This window comes from Chroicocephalus ridibundus, chromosome 8 (assembly GCF_963924245.1).
Source record: "Chroicocephalus ridibundus chromosome 8, bChrRid1.1, whole genome shotgun sequence".
In the NCBI taxonomy this organism is placed as follows: Eukaryota; Metazoa; Chordata; class Aves; order Charadriiformes; family Laridae; genus Chroicocephalus; species Chroicocephalus ridibundus.
The window spans coordinates 2018528-2039391 of NC_086291.1; the positions used below are offsets into that span (position 1 = coordinate 2018528).

At 42.0% G+C, this 20864-nt stretch overlaps 1 protein-coding gene across 1 annotated transcript; it reads left to right on the forward strand.

Annotated features, from left to right (window-relative positions):
• The first annotated feature begins 54 nt into the window (after window positions 1–54).
• On the forward strand, window positions 55–19303 carry DNAI4 (dynein axonemal intermediate chain 4). Its single transcript, XM_063345190.1, has 17 exons — window positions 55–104; window positions 1113–1275; window positions 2130–2320; window positions 4386–4495; window positions 4719–4875; window positions 6287–6426; window positions 7605–7763; window positions 8249–8443; window positions 9718–9968; window positions 11309–11395; window positions 13123–13274; window positions 14342–14499; window positions 14699–14820; window positions 15527–15625; window positions 16264–16490; window positions 17283–17436; window positions 19206–19303. Exons 1-17 carry the CDS (start codon window positions 70–72, stop codon window positions 19248–19250), a joined length of 2445 nt encoding a protein of 814 aa, XP_063201260.1. The 5' UTR covers window positions 55–69; the 3' UTR covers window positions 19251–19303.
• Window positions 19304–20864: the final 1561 nt, after the last annotated feature.

Genomic DNA, 20864 nt, shown 5'->3' on the forward strand with positions numbered 1-20864 from the left:
CTTGGGGCGCGCTGCCATGGTTACCGTGAGACGCCTCGCTCCCCCTCCTCGGCCCCCAGCGCTGCCGCCATGCAGGGCCCCGCCGGCGGCCGGCGGCCTCCCCCGTGAGTGGCCGGGGTCCCGGCAAGGGCTGCCCCGGCTCGGGGGCTGCCCCGCGGGTCTCCCTCAGGCGGGCAGGACGGGAGGGAGGCGCGGGGAGGGGTCCCGCCGGTGTGCCGGTCGGAGGGGTCACAGCATCTCTTGTCCTTTTATTGTCACATCAGTTCCCCTTTGAAAGCTTCGCCACTGAAAACCGAATAGCAGTAAAATGTCTTTTAGGCTTTCATTTTACAGAAGGCATTGCCCCCACCCCTGTCCATCTCACTCCCCCTCGTCACGGCTTAAGAATCACAGAATGGTCTGTGTTTGAAGCGACCTTAAAGGCCACCCAGTGGCACCCCCTGCCCTGGGCAGGGACACCTCCCACCAGCCCAGGTTGCTCCAAGCCCCGGCCAACCTGGCCTTGAACCCCTCCAGGGATGGGGCAGCCACAGCTTCTCTGGGCAACCTGGGCCAGGGGCTCACCGCCCTCACAGCCAACAATTTCTGCCTCACATCTCATCTCAGTCTCCCCTCTTGCAGTGTAAAACCCTTCCCCCTCGTCCCATGGCTCCCCTCCCTGCTCCAGAGTCCCTCCCCAGCTTTCCCGGAGCCCCTTTAGGGCCTGGCAAGGGCTGGAAGGTCTCCCCGGAGCCTTCTCTTCTCCAGGCTGAACCCCCCCAGCTCTCTCAGCCTGTCCTCCCAGCAGAGGGGCTCCAGCCCTCCCAGCAGCTCCGGGGCCTCCTCTGGCCCCGCTCCAACAGCTCCGTGTCCTTCTTGTGCTGAGGACTCCAGAGCTGGACAGAGTACTCCAGGTGGGGTCTCACGAGAGCAGAGCAGAAGGGTAGAGGTCTCAAAGAAAGAAAGCCTCCTTAGAAGCAGAACAGAGATTTCTGAAGGAATTACACTGTTTCAGGATTCTCATCCTGAATGGTTTAAATAACTCATTAAAGTTACGGGATAAGTAATATGGTGATTGTATTTGGTTGGTTGTATTTTGCTGATTGAAATAGAGCGTCTACGGCTGATTTCAGGGTAAGGCAAGGATCAAGAGGAAGTTCTGGTAGCCGAAGACGAGTGAGCATCCTAAGTGGCATCTCTGCAAACAGAGCAGCGAGTTACAGAAGCCAATCCACCACTTCTGATGGCAGAACTGTGGACAGGGGGTCCCTCGTGAGTAACAAGTACGCCATATGGGTGAGAAGCCATTTACGCTATTCCTAAAAAGTTTTAAATGTGAGTTATTGCGGATGTTAAAACTTTTCAGAAAGGAAGTGGGAGAGGGAGGAGGAAAGAACAGGCATGTCTGAAGTTGAAGAGCTGTGGAGTAAGAAAATGATCCAAGAGCTTAATCCATTTTGAAATGAAGACTATTAGTATCCAAAAACAATCAGCAAGAATAAAAAAAAACCCTAAATTAGAGTAACAGTTCTCCTCCTAATCTGAGAACTACTTGCTTTCAAATCTAGGTGAGATATGTTGACTGTAGCACCTGTATGTCTTTTAGGTAAAGAACAGAAGATTCTTGTAAAATAATCTGAGAGTTGTTTTAAAGACCTTACTGAATACCTTCTTACAATAAAGTATTTTGAGCAGTATAATAAAAAATTATGCATAATTGTTTCTCTCATTGCTTTTGCAGTACTGTTAATTTGCCATGAATAGTCACAGTCAATAAGCCACTCTTGGTAGTCATTATAGAATAAATGAGCCAGAAAAGACAACAAGGTTGACCAAGGAGAAGTGTCTGATAGTGAGACAAATGTAGTTTTTCCAGACATTTTGCAGCCAAAGAAGTCCCAGGCAAAGGTGACAGCCTTCTCAAGGCTGAACCCTAAAAGGGAAAGCAGGAATGCAACCCGCCTCACCCCCGTCCTGGTGCGTATTGGGCATCATTTGCAGAGAGGGGTTACCTATCTGTTCTGTCAGGTTCCTGCCTGGATCAGGGTCTTCTTTTTCTTCCAGGTAAGATAAAATATTGCAAGTGTCATCACTGTCGCTTGTTTTGGGAATGCAGTGAAACTATTATAATTACTTAAATATTTCTTCAGGTTTTTGATGATGAAGGAAAGGATGTGACGCCCCATCCACTCTTCCATTCGGATCCAAAGGCTGTCGTACCCAGGCAGGGCAAGCTCTTAGCATCCAGTGCGCACTTTGGGGGCACAGGATCTGGGTTTCTCTCTTCTTTTTTCACGCGTCGGACATCAGCAGAGAATGCTAGTTTAGGTTTCTTCTCAAGGTATGTCAATATACTGTGTCTTAAATCGTGTCTCACAGGGTTCCTACCCTGCAGCAGCCACACATCTGCTCTTCAGAGCTGGAGTAATTGTGCAGGGCTAATAATTATATTCTGTCATCAAAATAAAGAAACTTGCTGGTCATAGTCATCATTTAAAATCTGAGGAATAGTAACAAATAGTATTAACTGAATTTGTCAGTACTTGTGACTGAGTACGTCAGAACTACTGCTGAAATGCTGATAAATACAGGTGAAAGCAGACTGCAGCACACACTGCTGTGATATTTCTAATTTTATTCTAATTCTCCTTCCTAAAACACACTTTTTAATGTAACGTGCCAGAATGAACCATTTTTAGAGATGGTGATGAGTAGCCCACAGTTCAACAATGCATCCAAACTGCAGGTTGCGTAGCGGTTAGGCCCGCATACAAAGTTACGATGGAACCTCCACACAGATTTGTGCCAAAACACTGCCTTAAAGGCAGAGGAGGTGGTGTTCTGCTTGTCTGAGCAAGGCTGTACAGCTGAGAAGGCGCATTTGCAGCTTGTTAATATACTCCCTTTAGCTACTTCAGATGCTTTCTGCCTTCCCCAAGCTTGTTTTCTTTTCAAAAACTGGAATACATCAATACCTGCTGAGCTGTGGGTACGGAAAAATGCTTGGGAAACAAAAGGCCTGGTTTCACTGAAAAGTTACAAATTTATTTTAAAGTATTTTGTTTGTTTTAATGATACTTACTAAGTACAGACAACCCTTTTTACCAACTTGACTCTTTCAGTTCAAGTATCAAAATACCATTAACATAATCCTTTCATTTCAACTAATTAAAGCAAGTTACCTCTGTGTGATTATGTGCATCCATCTCAAGAAATGTTCTTATACAAAAACTTTTGAGTTAAAACTGCTAAATCACGTGTTTCACTACTTATGAGCTTTCATTTACAAACCTTCGGTACGGGGGAATAATCAAAGTCAATGGACTTGAGCCATTTTATCTTCGGTCTGACAAATTCAGTTAAGTCATGCACAAGAAGGTAAATAAGTATTTGTGTTTAAAATGAAAAATAATGAACGACAGCAGATCAAATAGTGTGTGCACATTCAAATTGTATGGAGAGGAGATGTTATTTATTTACTCAAAGGCACTAAAAGACTAGTAAAGTCAGCACTGGAAAAAAATACAAGAAAAACATTACTGTTTTCTTTAGAAAAGTTAATGCCATTGTGATTTCTGAGAAGAGATTTCTCTTTGAGAACTATCTTTTTGTCATGTTTCCTAGGCTGGCTACTATAAAGGATAATCTCAGAGGTAGGATATAACCAGGAGCAAATATACACACACAAGAGACTTATAAATACAAAATATCTCCTGAAAATTAAACACATCCTTTTTGGAGACAAGAACTCTTCATTTAAAAGACAAAATTAAATTATTTAACTTTAGTTTTAAATACAAATCATATTAACTGTCTTTTTCAAATGCCTTTGGTATGTTTATATCTGCTCTCACTTAGCTTTTGAGGAAGAGAAAATCGGCCGACAAACCTCCCAACTGTATCTGAGTTTTACTTGTAGTTATCAATCACAGCTATCCCCTCTATGAGCATTACCTTTTTTTTTTTTTAACAACCTAATCCCTTCAAATGAGTTTCTTGTGCATTTCAAAGACATTTCAGCAGATGCAAAGCACCAAAGGATCTAAACTCTGGTTGAGAACAGTGCTATCTGTGGGTATGCCTTATCACACAGTAGGTAGCCAACACTTTGCGTTATTATATGCTAAGAGTGAATCTGAGAGCTCAATAGCTTCTTTTCCATCAGCTATTTAATGCCTCGGGATATGCTGTCAGAGGAATTCTTCCTTTTTAAGTCTTTTTCAAACCATTTCATTATTTTCTTTCCTAAGCCTTTATGACTTCTTTTACAATGCAAGCATCACTGTATGTGCTCTTACAGTCTTCTGTGGTTTATCCTGATAACACCACCGCTATTTTTGTAGTGCTTTGCTAACCGACATCTGGACTCTCACATACTATTTCTGCTTATTTCTTTGTTACCGAAGGACATATGGAAGCAGCAGCACTTCTATATCAAACACATCAACAACTGAGTCCATCCTAGATGAAACGGTAGAACCTGGCTCTCGGCGAGACACAACTGTTAGCTTGTCTGGTAAAGAACATCCACTGTATAATTATAGATTTAAACTGTTCTTCGGAGCACTGTGATTTGTGAGACACTGAGTCAGTGGATGCGAGATGCCCAGCACTTCAAAGGAACTCAGTGCTTCACAAGTTTTGGCTCCTGATCATTACAATGCTTTTAGAATTAATTTGTCTTCTTTTAAATTTAGAGCAGAAAAGGTCTCGCTTGTTAACCTCAGATAATTTTACAGATGTGCAGGGGAGACAAGAGGAGATAGAAGAACTACTGACAAACGACGACTTAGACAGGAGCGTGGATATTTACCTCACAGAGACAGAAACTATCTGGATATTGGATATGCCATCTGTGGTGGTGTCAGTAGAATCAGAAGATGCTGGAAGAATTCAGTATGTATATTGGTAGTTGTGGACATGTGTGTAGTGTGCTCAGCACACCCAGTTTCTGCTGATCACAAAGTCCTGAACAGGCTGCTCACACACAGGTTCAGTGTTCTCACTACTACAATTTGCCATTTCACCTTCGTTTAAAGCCATATTGGGCTTGAGTCTCTCTTTTGACAAGATAGCCTAAATTCCTTACAGCTCCATCCAGTTCATCAAATTCATACTCTCTTTTACTGATAAATTAAGGCAGATTAGCAAAAGCAGGGGACGGTGACAAGAGAACACACAGGGGCTGGTGTGTACATGAATTATACGATCTAATTTTAATGAAAACAGTAAGAAATTGCGAACCTCTGCATTGATTCTTGTCTGTAGCTTTACAGCTAATAATTTGTTAATACCAAAGATATAAACAAGCTAGGCAGGCCTTGGCTTCCTCCAAAGTTCTTCTTAGTGCTTCAAGCTAGAAGAAACCTCACCCCCCTGCACGTAACCTTGCCTGCTAAAATATTGTGTCTCCCCTTAGTTGCGTCTCGTGTTTCCACTTCAGAGTCTCCTCCCTGGACTACCATGAACTTTGGTAGGGAGTTAACCCAGAACACACAGTTTTTGGCTGATTCCCAGGAGCCGACTGGGACAGAGTGCAGCAAAGTTCTCTCCATGATGGATGTCAGACTTGTCACACAGCTTTTGTGGACGAAAGCCCCAAAGCCTAAGATACTGCAGCTGGCAAGTCAAACGACATAGATAAGTGAGTTTTTTCTGCTAGTATAGCCACCAAGTTCATGGTAGGACTCCAGCCCCCACCGTCTGTGAATCACGCTGGTGTGATTTTTGGGAAGAAGGAAGAGGAAGAGCATCCTATGAATCAGACTTAGCTGGTGTACCCAGCACGTATTGCCAACTGTATAGGAACAGACAGTGACTCTTCCTGAGCACAGCAACCTGTCGGTGGACTAAGATTGGGTATAATCTACGTCTGCTGCTAGAAGCAAAATCAAAATAATAGAAAAATTTTCACAATTCCCACTGATCATTCCTACAGAATCTGAGGGCTGGAGGAAATAGAAATGTACTGGTTTCATTTTTGTCTCTTGGATGCACTGCCTTTCACTCCCCAGTGATAAGAGCTCCATATTTCTGAATTCTACTAAAGTTCAAAGGTAGCTGGAGTAGGGATTTTTGCTGATGCCTACCTCTACAGGCCATTTCTGCTTTAGAACAACATCAGAAGGTCAGAAACAGCTGCTGAAAGACGGTAGGTAGAGCGAAATAAAATCCAACAATCCAAAAAATCCTGAGCAGTAAATTTATGACATGGACCTCTCCTGTTCAACTTGTGGTTAAATACACTGAGAATTTGAATGCAAAAGTTTTTCAGAAAGTCAATACACACTTTTTTTTTTTTTCCAAGAGAGCGGAATAGGATTTATGCTGACATTTGCAAAAATAGACCTGGTAATGATCGCTTTGTAGAAAAAATGATGCAAACCATTAACGGAGCTGCAAAGAACAAGGAAGTGCAATGTGACCAAATCATCATGGAAGATAAAGGTAAACTCTCGGAGTACCATAGAGGAAAGGGTATTTAATAAGAACAGGCTCTCGTTTACTACATTGTACCCTTGGCAGTTGGGTTTATTATTGCATTTAATTTACATATTAAATATTTATTTGGGAAAACTCTAGCATACAGCTAGATCATGGGATGTCAGAAGACTCCACACACACAGGTAGGATACTGAGGAAAGTTTTTTTCTTTCATCTCTAAGCATAAGAAGAGGTTTCCTCAACTTTCACTTCCAGAGCTTTAAGTTCCGACAGGCTACTGTGATTTGTGGTGGCCTTTTCTGCCCCTCCTAATACTTGAACCTTGGGACTGGTACTCTGTATCCATTGCAATAAAATAGTCATCAACTAGCTGAGAGCTGCGGTGTCCTGCCTGCCTCAGCACTTTGCAAGCAGATAGTGCTTCTTAGGAGGCAGAACATCACTTCGCTACGCTCTTGAAACTTGAAAGCCCACAGTTCCCTTTTTTCCCCTGAAGTTTTCAGTGATGCTGGTTTCTGTTTCTATTTGCCATAAAGCAAAGAAGAGAACCTCTGTTAGGAGATTTAAAAACTTGGGGAAAGCAGAAAATCTCAGCAGTCACAAGCTAGATGCAATTTTACAAAATGTTAGCCTCAATGTTAAAAAAAAAAAAAAACAATAGAGGAATATCTAGGTTTTAGAGGTGCGTGCCGAGCTTTGGGCATTTCTATTGTGTAGGAGGCCAAAGAAAACTATGGGGAATGCTGTTCCAAACATTTTTCCTTTGTGTTCATTAGCGTATGTAAAATGAGTGAAAAAAAATATGTCAAAAGGAGAAGTAAAATAGATATTAATCTGATTTGAAAACATATCGTCCCCTTTTTTGTATGCCTCGAGCATCAGCAGGGCTCATTCTGGCCCATGTTTGAAAAGCTGAGCACACAAGGCAAGGTTACGGAGCCTGGCTTCACTGGGAGCTGGCGCTGCTGAAGGGAAATCACACACCCAGGAGACCCCGATGCAGCCGCTGCAATCCAACACCAGCTGTTGCTACAGCCTTTTCCGACCTCGGCTTCAAAGCCCCTCTGCCAAAGAGCTAGGGGTGTTGTATAAAAAGTAAATCTTTGCTTAGCTGTACGTAGTGCTTTATAATAATGTACCAAAACAAGAGACCTGTGTAATACAGTGTAATCCATTTCTAGGGACGACGGTCACTTCCTGGGACTTGTACAATTCATTTAATGTATTGAAAATAAAACCTACATCAAAAGCAGAAGGTAGCGGAGCCACAGCTGGGAGAAGCAGCAAACCTCATACAACTAAAGAGCACGATCAGACTATGTCTGTCTCTTCTGACAGAGGTAACGTTTTTCCACGTTTGCATTTCTGCCATGTTTTCATCCTTCTAAACCGTGCATACCACTGTGTTGTGGGGCGAAAATGAAGAAACACTTGGCCTGCCTGTCTGGCACCTGAGATTTTCCTAAAGAATTGCGGACAGGTCTGCACTGAGACCTTTTCTGTACAATACCATCATAAATGATCTTAAATAAAGATAAACAGTCAGTGACAAAGTCCACTGGTACTAACTTACTTAAGACAGTACAAGCAAAACACCAATTGTGAAAACCTCCAGAAGTATCTCATCATACTGAGTATTTGAGCAATAAAAGAAAATAAAATTAAAGCAAGAAAAAATCAATAGTGAAAGTATTTTTTGATGATGATAGACTCTTCTATACTTTTTGCGGGTGAAAGAGGAGGAGATGACTTATCCCCTCAGCTTTTGTGTGCAAAGTATTATTATGTTAAAAGTGGTTTTTTTTCCCATATTATCTGTTGTTAGGCAGCACATCTTCTTCTACAATGATTTCGGGAAGTTCTGTTCTTGCCAGAAACCATGAAGAGGAAGAATACCATTCAGAAGTTATATTAACATCGGAAAAATTTCAGCAGGATTTATTTTTCATGGAGAGGATTCTAATGGAGAATATTTTTCAACCCAAACTCGCAGCTTATCGGCAGTTTCCTGTCCTTATAGGTTTGTTTCTTATTGTTACCCTGGTCCCAGCATGAGGCTTTGCAAGCTTTTGGAAGTCATGGAGTTGTGTCCCTCACTGAATGTCTTTACAGGCAACATGTCTATTTAAGAAATAGACAAAGCAAAGAGAGCTATGAGATGTCAACATGAACTTTGCAGTTTTACACTCACTTTAACAGACATCCCTACCACTCGGTGGAAGAACTGAATAAATGAGTTCTGAGCTGGCTCATCTCCCCTTCACAACAAACTGAGATTTACTCAAAATAGGAGTCAAACTTGTTTCCTGACAGTTAAGATACAGATTAATTCTGCTCCCAACCATTTTTTGCATTGGAATGCCTTTTACAGTTATTATTTATTTATTTTATAAGGAGTCTGATGGTAAACAGAAGTTTTAGCCTGATAGATGTTCAGTGTCTAACATGAAGTACATTCATTGCAGCCTGTAAGAGGCATTACCTGGACCCAAGTGCTAAGGAATATTTTACCTTTAAAGGAGTTCCAAGTTAACACAGGGATTTAAAAAAAAAAAAAGGCAGATTCCCACTGTTTTTACTGTATTGTACATCTTCATGTCAGAGAGAGTTTCAGTTTCTGAGGGAATGAGCCTGTTACATTCTGTCACTCTTCAGGAGGTAGCTACAGCTGGAGCACAGTACTGGCCAGGAAGACTCTTGTTCTGACAATCTGGCAATTATTGTGTTACTTTTTTAACAGCGACCTGAGATCAATTTATGAGTTGCACATTACATAAAATAAAGGGGGTGAGTAAACAAAAAAATGCTTAGGAAATGCAGTCTAAACATATGCTCTACACTTCCGTTTCCCAGACAGTGAGCAACTTATTACAGCCTCATGTATCTTAGCTACGGCGGTACAGCATCAATGCTTAAGCGTGGCTCTTTAAAGTTTGGCACCTAACTTGAAAAAAAATCTCAGTTTAAACAAACTTTGAAATATGAGAGATTAGAAACATTCCTGGTGGGGGGTGGATATAAATTCATAACTTGTTGCTGAGTGGCTAAATCCACTCGTTAAACACCTGGAGCGTAACCGGCACACTACGGCCTGATCTGGCCATCTTTTATGTCCCATCAACATTTTAGCAATGCTTTTAGAAGTTAGGATGTCTTAATTCCTCAATCTCCATTTAATTTTTTTTTTTCTGCAAAGTATTTCCTGAAAGGGCAAATTTTTCTTCTGATGTGAATGACTGGAGTTACATACGTGAAATGTTACGAGTTAGACTTTGCCATATTTGTGCATTTTAGATCCCGATGTTACATCAGACACTAGTCGTACAGTAGCAGCCGTGAAAGAAGCTAAAGAGAAAGAGCATGGGAAGGAAAAGAAGGATAAGGAAGAGCAGAAGGAAGCGTTCATTGACCCATCAATTCTGTCAGACGTAAATAAAATCCTAGAAGAAATTGTACCTCCCAGTTTGGAACGACTGTGGTCATACGCATGTCATTTAACCAATGGTCACAGCGTGAGCAGTATGGCTTGGAGCAAAGTAAACCCAGTGAGTTCACAAATTGCTGCTTCTAAGCTGTTTAAATAATGGTTTAAGCAATTGTTAGTGTAGAAAAACTCATGATTTTGATGTTCTTTGTTGTGAGAGATCTCAGAGAGAGGGATTCATCCCTACAGTCAGGTAGGTTGTCTTCACATGCCTCTCTGTCCTTCCGTACAAGAATACTGCTACATTATTCTACAGGTTGGACAGCTGCACTAGGCTTTTCTACGTATGGATCACAACAGCTTTAATTGGTCCAGAATAGGTCAATTTATCATGGGCGGTCACCTGAACAACAATGTTAAGATAATAGACTCGGTCTGTTATAGAATTGGAAGTTGAAATTTAAACCCCTACTACTAAACTTTACCATCATTGATATTGATGATAGTTTAGATACCATTTAGACAGCTTCTAACAGTAACCTCCCAAGAAAGAAGCATTCATCAAACTTTAAGGATAAGACGCGCGATAACAGGCACAGAATCCCGAGCATCTGGCCCAAGTTTATTTCATTCAGCTTCAGCGGAGGTGAGAATGACTCAGACATCTCCACTTTCAGAGTAATGTAAGGCTCAGTTTTTCCAACAGAGCTCTCTTATGGCCACACAAAAATAATGAATGGAAGGAAGGTAAAAAGCAGGTGAGGATGAGAAACATAAAACCAGTAAGATTGCCCCAAGGGAAAAAACAAGGGAGAAAATAAAGACCATTTCATGTTAGTACACCAGATCCCAGATATTGTCAAGTTGGACGCATATATAGACTTCAGTTGTAGAATTACAGGGCAAACAAATACCTACTTTTAAATTCTTAGTTTCACAAACAAGTTGTTTTGTGTAGGAAGAAAAAAAAAATAAAGGAGTTTAAAACTTAAAATTTTGCTGCTGTTTCTTACTTCTGCTTATGGAAAGGAATGAACAGAATTCATTGGACACCACTGTAGAGAGCTAAAAGCTAGGAGTTTGAGGTGGTCACTGAAGCTCCTTTTACAGCTAACATCGAGAGAGAAAAGCAGTATTATTACGTGTTCCATTAAATGCTGCACATTAAAATATGGTTATAGAAGAATGTATATTCATTTCCGGAAAGGAACATATTTTATTGATGGCCAGGGCAGGGAGACTGCAAACGCAACTGACAGTGACCATGAATGCACTTTTAGTTGAACCAGTGTCCAATATTCTAGAAATTCTGTTCTTGTGTGTTATTCTACTTGCGTATGACATAAGCATTATTTTTCCAGACTTTGCACTGAGAGTCACTGTTAACAGAAAGTTGCCTTTTAGAAATATACAACTGAACTTCAAGTTAACTGAGATATATCTCTTAATCTGCGCTTTTAGGATCTTCTAGCTGTTGGTTATGGAGCGTTTGATTTTAAAGAGCAGAAGAAAGGCTTGGCTTGCTGTTGGTCATTGAAGAACCCCATGGTAACAAACAGCCAGTTTGGTTTTGTTTTTTTTTTCCTTTAATGCATTTTTCTGCTATGCTATTTCTGCTTTATTTATTTCCCTCTTCCTATTTCAAAAAGCAAGCCCTAGCCAGTGAGGTTGAATTTGCTAGCCCAAACCAGGCACTTCTGGAGAATTGATTGCAACTCAGTACCTAGCAACGTGCTTAAATCTCGACCCCAAAAAAAATGCCTGTAGGAAGCAGTTTAGTTTCTGTGCCTGTCCGTCGTCTCAACTGACCCTTCCACCAGAGGTGCTGGCTGTACTGGTTGCTCGGTAACACGGATGCCTGTTCACGGGAACTAAACTCTGCACACAGGCCACCAAGCAACTACCAGGTGGCTACAACTGTCAGGTAGTACCAGTCTACGCTGGGCAACTCAGCGATGCCCATCTCTGTATCCCATTTCCAATCCTGAGGGTGACCTACCCCAGACTCTAAATCTGTTTCGTTATTACTGTGAGTAGACCCGGTTGCATAGAAATTATTTTTGGACTGGAAAAAAGTCTTGAGCACAGCAAATGTGAAAATAAATCCGTTTACCTTTTGTTTTTCAAAAATCTATGGACCATTCGTTCAATACTTCCAAACTCTGATTATAGAGAACACCAGTAATTTAAATTTAAGGATTATCCTTACCAACCCATTTTCTGTTGTACCATGAAATTTGTTTAGGATGAAGATCAAAAATAAAACGTATATAATTACAGATAATTATCTAATCTAATTTCTCATAATACTGTCAAAAAGACAGTAGACTTCATAGATGTAACATTTACATCTTTACACATCCATCTGAAAAGTGATCCTTTTTAAACTAGCCATTTCAAAAAAAACCATCTTGGAAATCTCGGTTGCAAAGCGACACAGTAAAAATCACCTGATTGCTGTCAAATTACACAACCTTAGGGTTTTTTGTTCTACAAACTTCGCTTCCCCAAAATTGTGTATTAGACTAATTTAAATCATGCTGAGTCAAGTCTTTGACGCATATTTATCATGTCAACAACAATCAAATACTCTTGTGGTTCCCTGATGTCACCATAGTCCTCAAGTCCCTAACAATCAGAAATAAGGTCTGGCATGCACGCTGAAATACAGTTCTTTGCAAACTCACTCTGCTGTTTCCCATTTGAAGAGCTCGGTGCAGTGACTTTAAGGATTTAATCATATAACAGAGCTGAATTAATTCTTTGGTTACACAGAGAAATGACACGAAAATAGGGGTTTACAGATTACCTGAAGTACGTTAGATGGCATTTTATCTTCAGCTAAGTTTCTGTAATTGGAAAGGTACTTCACATTACAAGACAGAAAACAACTGGAGAAATTCTCCAAAATGCTCAGTTTGTTTTAAAAAGAAAAATAACAAATCAAGCAAACAAAGCCCTCACACCGTACTCACAAAGCTGAATCCTAGGGAATTTGATTTTTAGGTATTTGGGTTGGAGTAGGCCCATCTAACTTATTTTACAGTGTTGTATTTCTGCATAGTCTTTATTTTTTCCTAATTTTATTAGTTGTAGCAAGAAAGAAACTGAACCATTTAGAATGTAATACCTAATTTTCTGTCTAGAGCAGGCCACTATGGTCATCAGCTTGTGAATTTCCCAGCAGAGCCTGGCAATTCAGTACCCAGTGTTGAGAAAACCAAGGCAAATTCAGAAACTAACTTAAAATGTTCTTGTATTTTTCTACTGATCAGTGGCCAGAGCGTATTTTCCGGTGCGAGCATGGCGTTACCGCTTTGGATTTCTCTGTGGCAAGCCCCAGTCTTTTAGCAGTTGGAATGTACAACGGTTCTGTCGCAATCTATAATGTACGCAGTTGTAACAACGCTGCACTTTTGGACAGCAGGTAAGGCTATGATTTCCCATCTCCTCCCACCTTGGTCACGTCTTAGCAAATAAGAAATAAAAGAATATCCACAACTGAGAAGCTGAGGGAATAGTGCCAGTCACGGTAAGTAAGGCTTGGGATAGCTCAGGGACGCTGCACAATAATTTCATTTCCAACTTTTGTCAGTATCTTCCAGTTTGGACTGGAAATGCCTACACAAACACTCAATACCCTCAAATACTAGAAGTTTCTGAAGCAAAATTGCAAACACAAAAAATTATGGTAATGCATAAACGCCTGGAAGGGGCCGGGGGGGCCAACCAGGCTTTTCCCATCCACCTCTTTACGCGGATACAGCCAAATCCTCAGACACTGCTGTTCTCCCCCTGCACTGCCATCATCCTCTGTTCTTATTTCTGCCCATAAATGCTTACATTGCTTTAACACCACTGGTCCTTATTTGGGTTAAGAAACTCTCTGTGACGTTGCCGTGCACACAAAGGGAGTTGGAAAGGCGAAACAAATGAGTACTATGCTCTGACTTGTTAAGAAAATACAGCAAGTTACCACCACGTATCATTTTATACTCCATGTACTACCTACCTAGGATGATCTTCCCCCAAATAATAAATCCTCATGGGAGACTACTGGTAGCTTTTGGTGTTTTCTCACTGATTCCACTTGCCAAAAATGGAGAGAACATCAGAATAGGTGAGGGATAAGCAGAATTAAGAAGAAAATGAGAGGGGGGGTGATCAGGGAGACATTTGCAGCTCCCCAGGTCTAGGGTACTCTCCTCCAAGGTGCATATTGATTTCATGATTCAGGTATCAGCGAAAGGTGTGTCAGCACATAAACAGTGCCCTGGAACTAAATATCCAGCATGTTTGATAAAAGAAAAATTTTCCTGAAGAAAACAGCCAATATTCAGATTATCTTTTTTTTTTTAAAAAAAAAAGAAAAGCTAAACAACATTTCTGTTGTAAGACTTGACGTTCATTACAAAGTGAAAGGCTAATTATTTTTCAAATATATTGCCTTGCCTTCGTTCATATGTGATTTATCATGTGCATCTTTTGTTCCAGTGAATCTTCAAATAAACATACAGGTCCTGTATGGCAACTGAGGTGGGTGGAACAGGACAGAAGTGCAACGGGAGACAGCAAAACAGAGAGATTAATCTGTATCTCAGCAGATGGCCGAATAACTGAGTGGCTCGTACACAAAAGACTAGATTGCACTGGTAAGCATTTTCCCCTGCAGCTTTTCTGCAGAGGGATAATACCTGAAATTTCAATTGCTTCATTTTATTTCAGGTGACATTCTTTACACCAGTTATCATAGACAAAACATTTAAGAGCTGTTGAGCATTCCAAAGAAGCACGACTTATTCATAGCACTGTCACATACCCGTTTGACAAAAACTCTTGCCATTTGCACAGATCTGATGAAAATAAAGCGAACAGAAAGCAAGAAGAAAAAATTACCGGATGAGAAAGAAAGGAAAAGTGAAGCTCTGATATCTCAACAGGCAGCTGGAATGTGCTTTGACTTCCATCCAAAGGTAGGCTCAGGAAGTCCATCCTGGCTAAAGTATTATCCAGGAGAACTGTGCAACAGGGGTGAGGTCCTCAGCTGGAGCTACTTTAATATGCACCAGCCTGGGACTTGGCACTGGTATTTAAAACATATTTAGTTCTGAAACAAATTGCTTCTTAGCTAATAAGTTTTACCCAGAATGGATGAGACGGTAAACCAAACAAATAATCCCTGTACGTGAACAACTCCATCATTTCAGCCGTGTTACTCACGTTTGCTTTGGGCCAGATCCTAGGGTAGCTCTCTTCTGCGTGTTGGTCAACTTGGCGAGAATTTGACCGTTCAAACTCTCCCGAGTCTAGGACTTCGATGGCTGTGCTTCTCCTCTTTATCCAGCTGAGTATTTTGCCCTCAGAGCATTTGAAAAATTCATGTGTTTGCCCATGTGGATCACAGAAAGTCTGAGATTTTTAGAAGTCAAAAATCACAGCATACTTTCTGCATAGATGCAGAACACACATAGCGAATCTGATACTTTCCGGCACCGCTGTATCTACTGCACGTGCTCCTCTGCAGCACACACACAAGCAGCCCAACACACACCAGCCTGGCAACTCCACCCCAGCTCTTCAGAGCACTGTCACTGCCAAACTCATCCAGTCCTTTATAGAGTTTTGGGTGAGTGATAAATAGGTTAAATCCAACTTAAGCTACTTTTACTTTTCTTTCAGGATACTAATTTTTACCTTGCTGGAACAGAAGAGGGTCATATCCACAAGTGTTCTTGTTCATCCAGGGAGCAGTTTCTAAAGACATACAGAGGCCATAAGGTGAGGGATACATACAAAGAGTAACGACAGCAGAAACTGTTCAATTAAGTTCACAAATGCAATAGTTTCCTTGCTTATATTTACTAAACCAAACATCTGCAACAAAAGAAACCTAAACTTATTTTCTTGTATTAGGAATGAACGCCCACAGTTAAAGCATCACAGTCTTACAGGATTACTTTCTACACTATTTTTTAAAGTAATTTATTAAAACTTGTCCCATAAACTGTTTTAAAGTTTAAGTTCTGACTTTATTTTAAGAAAACAATCGGTAATCTGATTGTCCTGCAAACCACAGTTAAGCAGTCTTACCTCTGAAAGATGGCAGAACTTCAACAGCACCTCTTTTTTCTAAAGTCTCTGCTTCATCCAAGAAGCTGCCCTTTCAGCACCAGCTTCTCCTAACAACTGGTGAAGGGGCAGAAGCAGCTGAATGCTTTTTATTCCGAAGATCTCTCCTGCCTTGTCACACCTGCTGCATCCTAATTTCCTATGGGTGCACACAACACAATGCTGGGTTTGCTATTAAGGTCAGAGGACAGGGATTTCCATGAAAGGTCACTATTAAAAACCACCCTGTGAGGCTATAGCTCTAGAATAACACAAAGTTCTTCTTTGTTTCTTCCCAAATGCCAAAGGGTCCTGTCTACAAAGTCGCTTGGAATCCCTTCAGCACTGACATGTTCCTAAGCTGCTCTGCGGACTGGAGCATTATTTTATGGCACCAGGATTCACAGACGCCCCTGTTAACTTTCAGTTCCACCACTGCTGTTGTTCATGACGTTACGTGGTCTCCAAAATCAGCCTTCGTATTTGCCGCAGCAAAAGAAAGCAGAGTCGAAATTTGGGATCTTAGTGTCAGCATGTAAGTAATCACTTTTCTCAAAGAAGATTCTGAAACTTAATGGCACAAAGGCTACACGTTATTGCCTAATCAGTATTGTTATCAGATCATGACAGCTCCATGGCATTTGCTTGCTGAGTTATTGAAAGCATTGCATTTTGCAATACTCATTTTGTAAAAGCAGACGGTAGTTACCAGAGAATTGGGATTATAAGAGAAGGAGCTGGATGCCTCATGGAACTGATAAAGGGTAAAAGTGCTTTTTTGCTGCAGAAGTCATAGATTCTACCACTCCTATAGTTAAAAGTGAAAAATAACAAAACTGAGCTACTTTGGACCTTTTCTAAAACTAAGATGGTCAGAAGTTCAGATACGTCTCACTTTTTCCCACTACTGTAAAACAGGTTCACATCTCATGTGCAGCTTCGTTAATCTGTGGCCTTCTACTGCTGCTCTGCACTTTCTGGTGTTAATGACAGCATGAAGCCAGCGGTGGAGTAGGAGGCCTGCCAAATCTTGCAGTAGCAAAAAGCAAATTATTCATCTAATAAAAATACTAACACCCCCCACGCCCACCCCCCATATTAGGCAATAGGACAGATTTTAGGCTATTCAGTTAATGGCAACTTGGATTTTTCTTCTGGTTGAGACCAAACAAAACACTGCCTCGCTTCTTAGTTTTTGAGTTAATCTAGACCATAGTAAGTAAAACACACAACATCTATCAGGCCTGCATTACTGCTAGACTTTACACTCCAGGCAAGTGCCGTTTTCCCTTTGTCATCATTAATATTTGCCTTTGCTGGGTTGCAGCTTGGACCCCGTGATCTCTTACTTTGCCAGCCCAAGAGAGAAATTCACATCTGTACTCTTTGCTACGAACACCGACTGCCTCCTGGTAGGAGACAGCAACGGAGAAGTCGGTGTGTTTGAGCTGCAGAACCTGGCTGCTCTCAACAGTAATAAGGTACAACTCACTAGGAAAAGGTGGTGGACCTCAGAGGTTCACCTCAAGGTGCACTCTTGTCTGGTACTTCATTCCTCAGAAAGGGCTTTCTGTTAAAGATCTAGCTAATAAATATTGAAATAGGTGTAATCAGATAGAATCTGATAACCAGATTAAAACCTGAGGAGGTTTCTGCTCTTCTGCATGCCATACCACTAGAAACCTCAGGAATAGGTTAAGTTAACAGGTAAGAAACTTGAGGTTTCACTTGATCACAAATCCAGCAGTTCCTCACAGGTGGATGGCAAGGGCAGGAAAGCGGAGCCTCCTCTAAATGCAGTCTGTAGGTGACTGCATTTGGCAGAGTGCCCTCACCTGCTGACAATGCAGGAAGGACGTGCCCTCTCCTGGCCACCACCAAGGTAGTCTCACTTTGTTGGTGTCAGCAAACCCGTTAGCCCTCTGTCTCTGCATTGCCTTCACTCCTTTAGAAGCCACTCCTTATCCCAGTGAGGGCTTTTCTGTCCTAGATGAGATGGGAGAATTTGACTAGGTTCGTTTCCAATCATACCATTGCACGGATTTTGTGTCAGCAGCAGCGTCAAAGCTGAGTGGTGTCAACTGTGAATCCCGTCTCTTCACTTTTGCATAAATCGGTGCCGATTTATACCAAAGCCCCTCCTCGTCTGCTCCATGGTACAAAATCCTGATGCCACCCTGGGTGCTCCAGCCCCAGGTGATCCCTCCTCCGGGCAGCCTGATACTGAACTGAACTGCTCCCTTCGTCCTTTCAGCTTTGAGCAAGTGCCTTTGGCTTACTGGACTCGGGTTCCCAGTTTGTAAAGTGGGACTGGTACTTTTTAAAATCCCTTCTGAGTTACATGGTGCAAAACATTAAACTTAAGTTGGAGAGAACGAAAATGCTGATGTTAACCTAACCTTCATTCTTAGGGTATGAAGGATTAATAATTCACAATTGTCAGCACTGCATTTAGAAATTCTGGTAATTACCAGCTCTATTTGCTAAGTTCTGTAAACCACAGAGCAAAAAAGAGGTTTCCTTAAAAACTAAAGGTGAGGCCATTGTTGTCAAACTTAGAAAATAAATTATTGGGTCTTTTTTTTCCTACAAATTATCACGAAGCAGCCCAAGTCCTCTGAGCAAAGAAGCTCGTCAGTTAATAAGAGTATAGGGACAATGTTCTGGGTATGTCACCAGAACAGAACTAAAAATATCAGTGCTTAATTTCACAGGCTTTGGGCATGTGGTGTAACTGGTCACTGAGTCACCGAGCCTCATTAGCCAGAGGGAGCCACACTTGCCAGCACCACCCATTTCTTTCACTCCCCTTTCTGCTAACACCAGGCTTGGGTGTGTGCCAGGCTCAGCACGACAGGGTCCGTGCTACAACTAACGCTAAAGGGAGATACCTGCTTCAGGGGCAGTCACATCTAAGCGCAGCTACCATACGTGCATCATCTTGAAAATTAATTGCCTTTATAAACAAGATATATGTTTGTATGCTGCTAAGTCTGATGCTACAAATACAATCCAAACAGGCCTGCCAAACAGTGCTATTTTCAAGGAGCGCTGTTAGAGGCAAGCATAGCATTAGCAGAATTCCAAAGACGAATTAGGTGACAGAACATGAACTACTTTAGCCTGCTTTCTGGAGGCTCACTGCACAACCAAGTCTGTTCTTGGTTCATAAACAGGAATTTTGGATCACTGCATGTCTTGTACTGCAATTACACTGTCATACAGCTCTTTTTTCCCTCTTGTTTTACAGGTTGATACCTTACATGACGTAATTGGTCCTGCTGTAGCGATTTAACAGTAGCTAAACGATACCACTTCTCAGTTGGTAAATAGCAAGAAAGACATATTGTAGTATTAACACAAACTGTTTATTCTTTTCCAATCATTAAATTTCTCTTTGAAACCATACTGGTTAGAAACTTCTTTCAAATGCTCTAAATTTTCCCCTGGAAGCCCCCCTCATTAGACAAACAGCATTAATACACAGACGGCCTTCCCTCTAATACAGATAAGGTAACAGAAAGGTCTCGGTCATCTTTCCTCCTTGTGTTTTTTCTCCTTGGTTTTTCCCTCCAAGGTCTTTTCTCCTTGGGTTACTCAAAAGGAAAAATGCCAAAAATCACCTCCTGTATAGGACACTCCATGATAAAGCCCAAAGTCCTCACCAGATGTAGTCTGTATCTTCCCTGTGAAATCACCCAGTAAAAGCGCAGACTTTTCATCAGAGACACCTCGTCTGCCATCCCATGAACCACCACTGAGGGTGAAAGCTGAGCTTTGAGTGGCATCGGGTGCTCCTGCGAGCTGCAGATCATCCCACACCAGGCAAAAGCAGAGACCAACTTTTCAAGCCCTGACAAATAAGGATCATGTAAAATCACCCTTTAAATTCCCCCAGTCCCACACTGACACTTCCCTGAAGGCTCCTCCCACGGGGGAACAGCGTGCTCCTGGAGCAAGGGTTGACTTTGGCAGCTCTGGAAGTGGTGAGCCCCTGGCCCAGGTTGCCCAGAGAAGCTGTGGCTGCCCCATCCCTGGAGGGGTTCAAGGCCAGGTTGGCCGGGGCTTGGAGCAACCTGGGCTGGTGGGAGGTGTCCCTGCCCAGGGCAGGGGGTGCCACTGGGTGGCCTTTAAGGTCCCTTCCAGCCCAAACCATGCTGTGATCTATGATCTGTGTTTTCTGAGATCTCACCACTTCCCCTCACCCAGCCCAGCAGCCGGAGAGCCGAGACCTGCTGGGAAGACTTGCTCGGGCCCGCCTTGCTGGCTGGAAGCAGGCAGCGTTTGCCTGTCTAGGCTGTCTTTTTTGGGGACAGATCGGAAGAAAGAGAAACAAGCACCCAGCGAGCCACCAGCTGGACCGTGGAGTCAGAGGATTTTCAGAGACTGCTCACAGAAAATATGGAGCATTTCTACAAGTGAGTAATTAAGAGTGAGATCCAGGCTACAGCCTGGCAGCAAAGCGCCCTGCCTACCAGCTGACGGAGGCAGGAGCTGCCTGCTCTCAACAGCGTTCTGTAGCCAGACATCTCTTTTATAGATTCAGAACGTTCAGATTCTCTCATTAGCCTGACAATAAACGTCCGGCATTTAAACACATCACTGAAGTTAAAGATCATTTGCGATGCATTAACATCCACTTCCTTCTGCACATTTTACAGTGCCCAGCCAAGCTTACCCTTGACATAAAATTAATCGTCGTGCATTTCAAAGAAAGACACCCATTAAGGTGAATCATGTGTTAATCATTATTACAAATCTGAACAAAATACACCATATATTTTCCATCGGTGGTCATGACTGTTTACTTACTGATGCTACTGGTAAAAACGAGCTTTCTGTCAAGGCTGTAACACCTCGTAATTCACCCTGCACGTTACTGTAAACTAATGCACTGTAACATCATGGT

Bases quoted from the DNA above. Each gene is read 5' to 3' on its own strand.
- DNAI4 (XM_063345190.1), top strand. From the start codon at position 70: ATGCAGGGCCCCGCCGGCGGCCGGCGGCCTCCCCC. The intron at 2,321-4,385 runs GTATGTCAATAT...TTGTTACCGAAG, and splicing joins AGTTTAGGTTTCTTCTCAAG to GACATATGGAAGCAGCAGCA. The intron at 13,275-14,341 runs GTAAGGCTATGA...CTTTTGTTCCAG, and splicing joins GCTGCACTTTTGGACAGCAG to TGAATCTTCAAATAAACATA.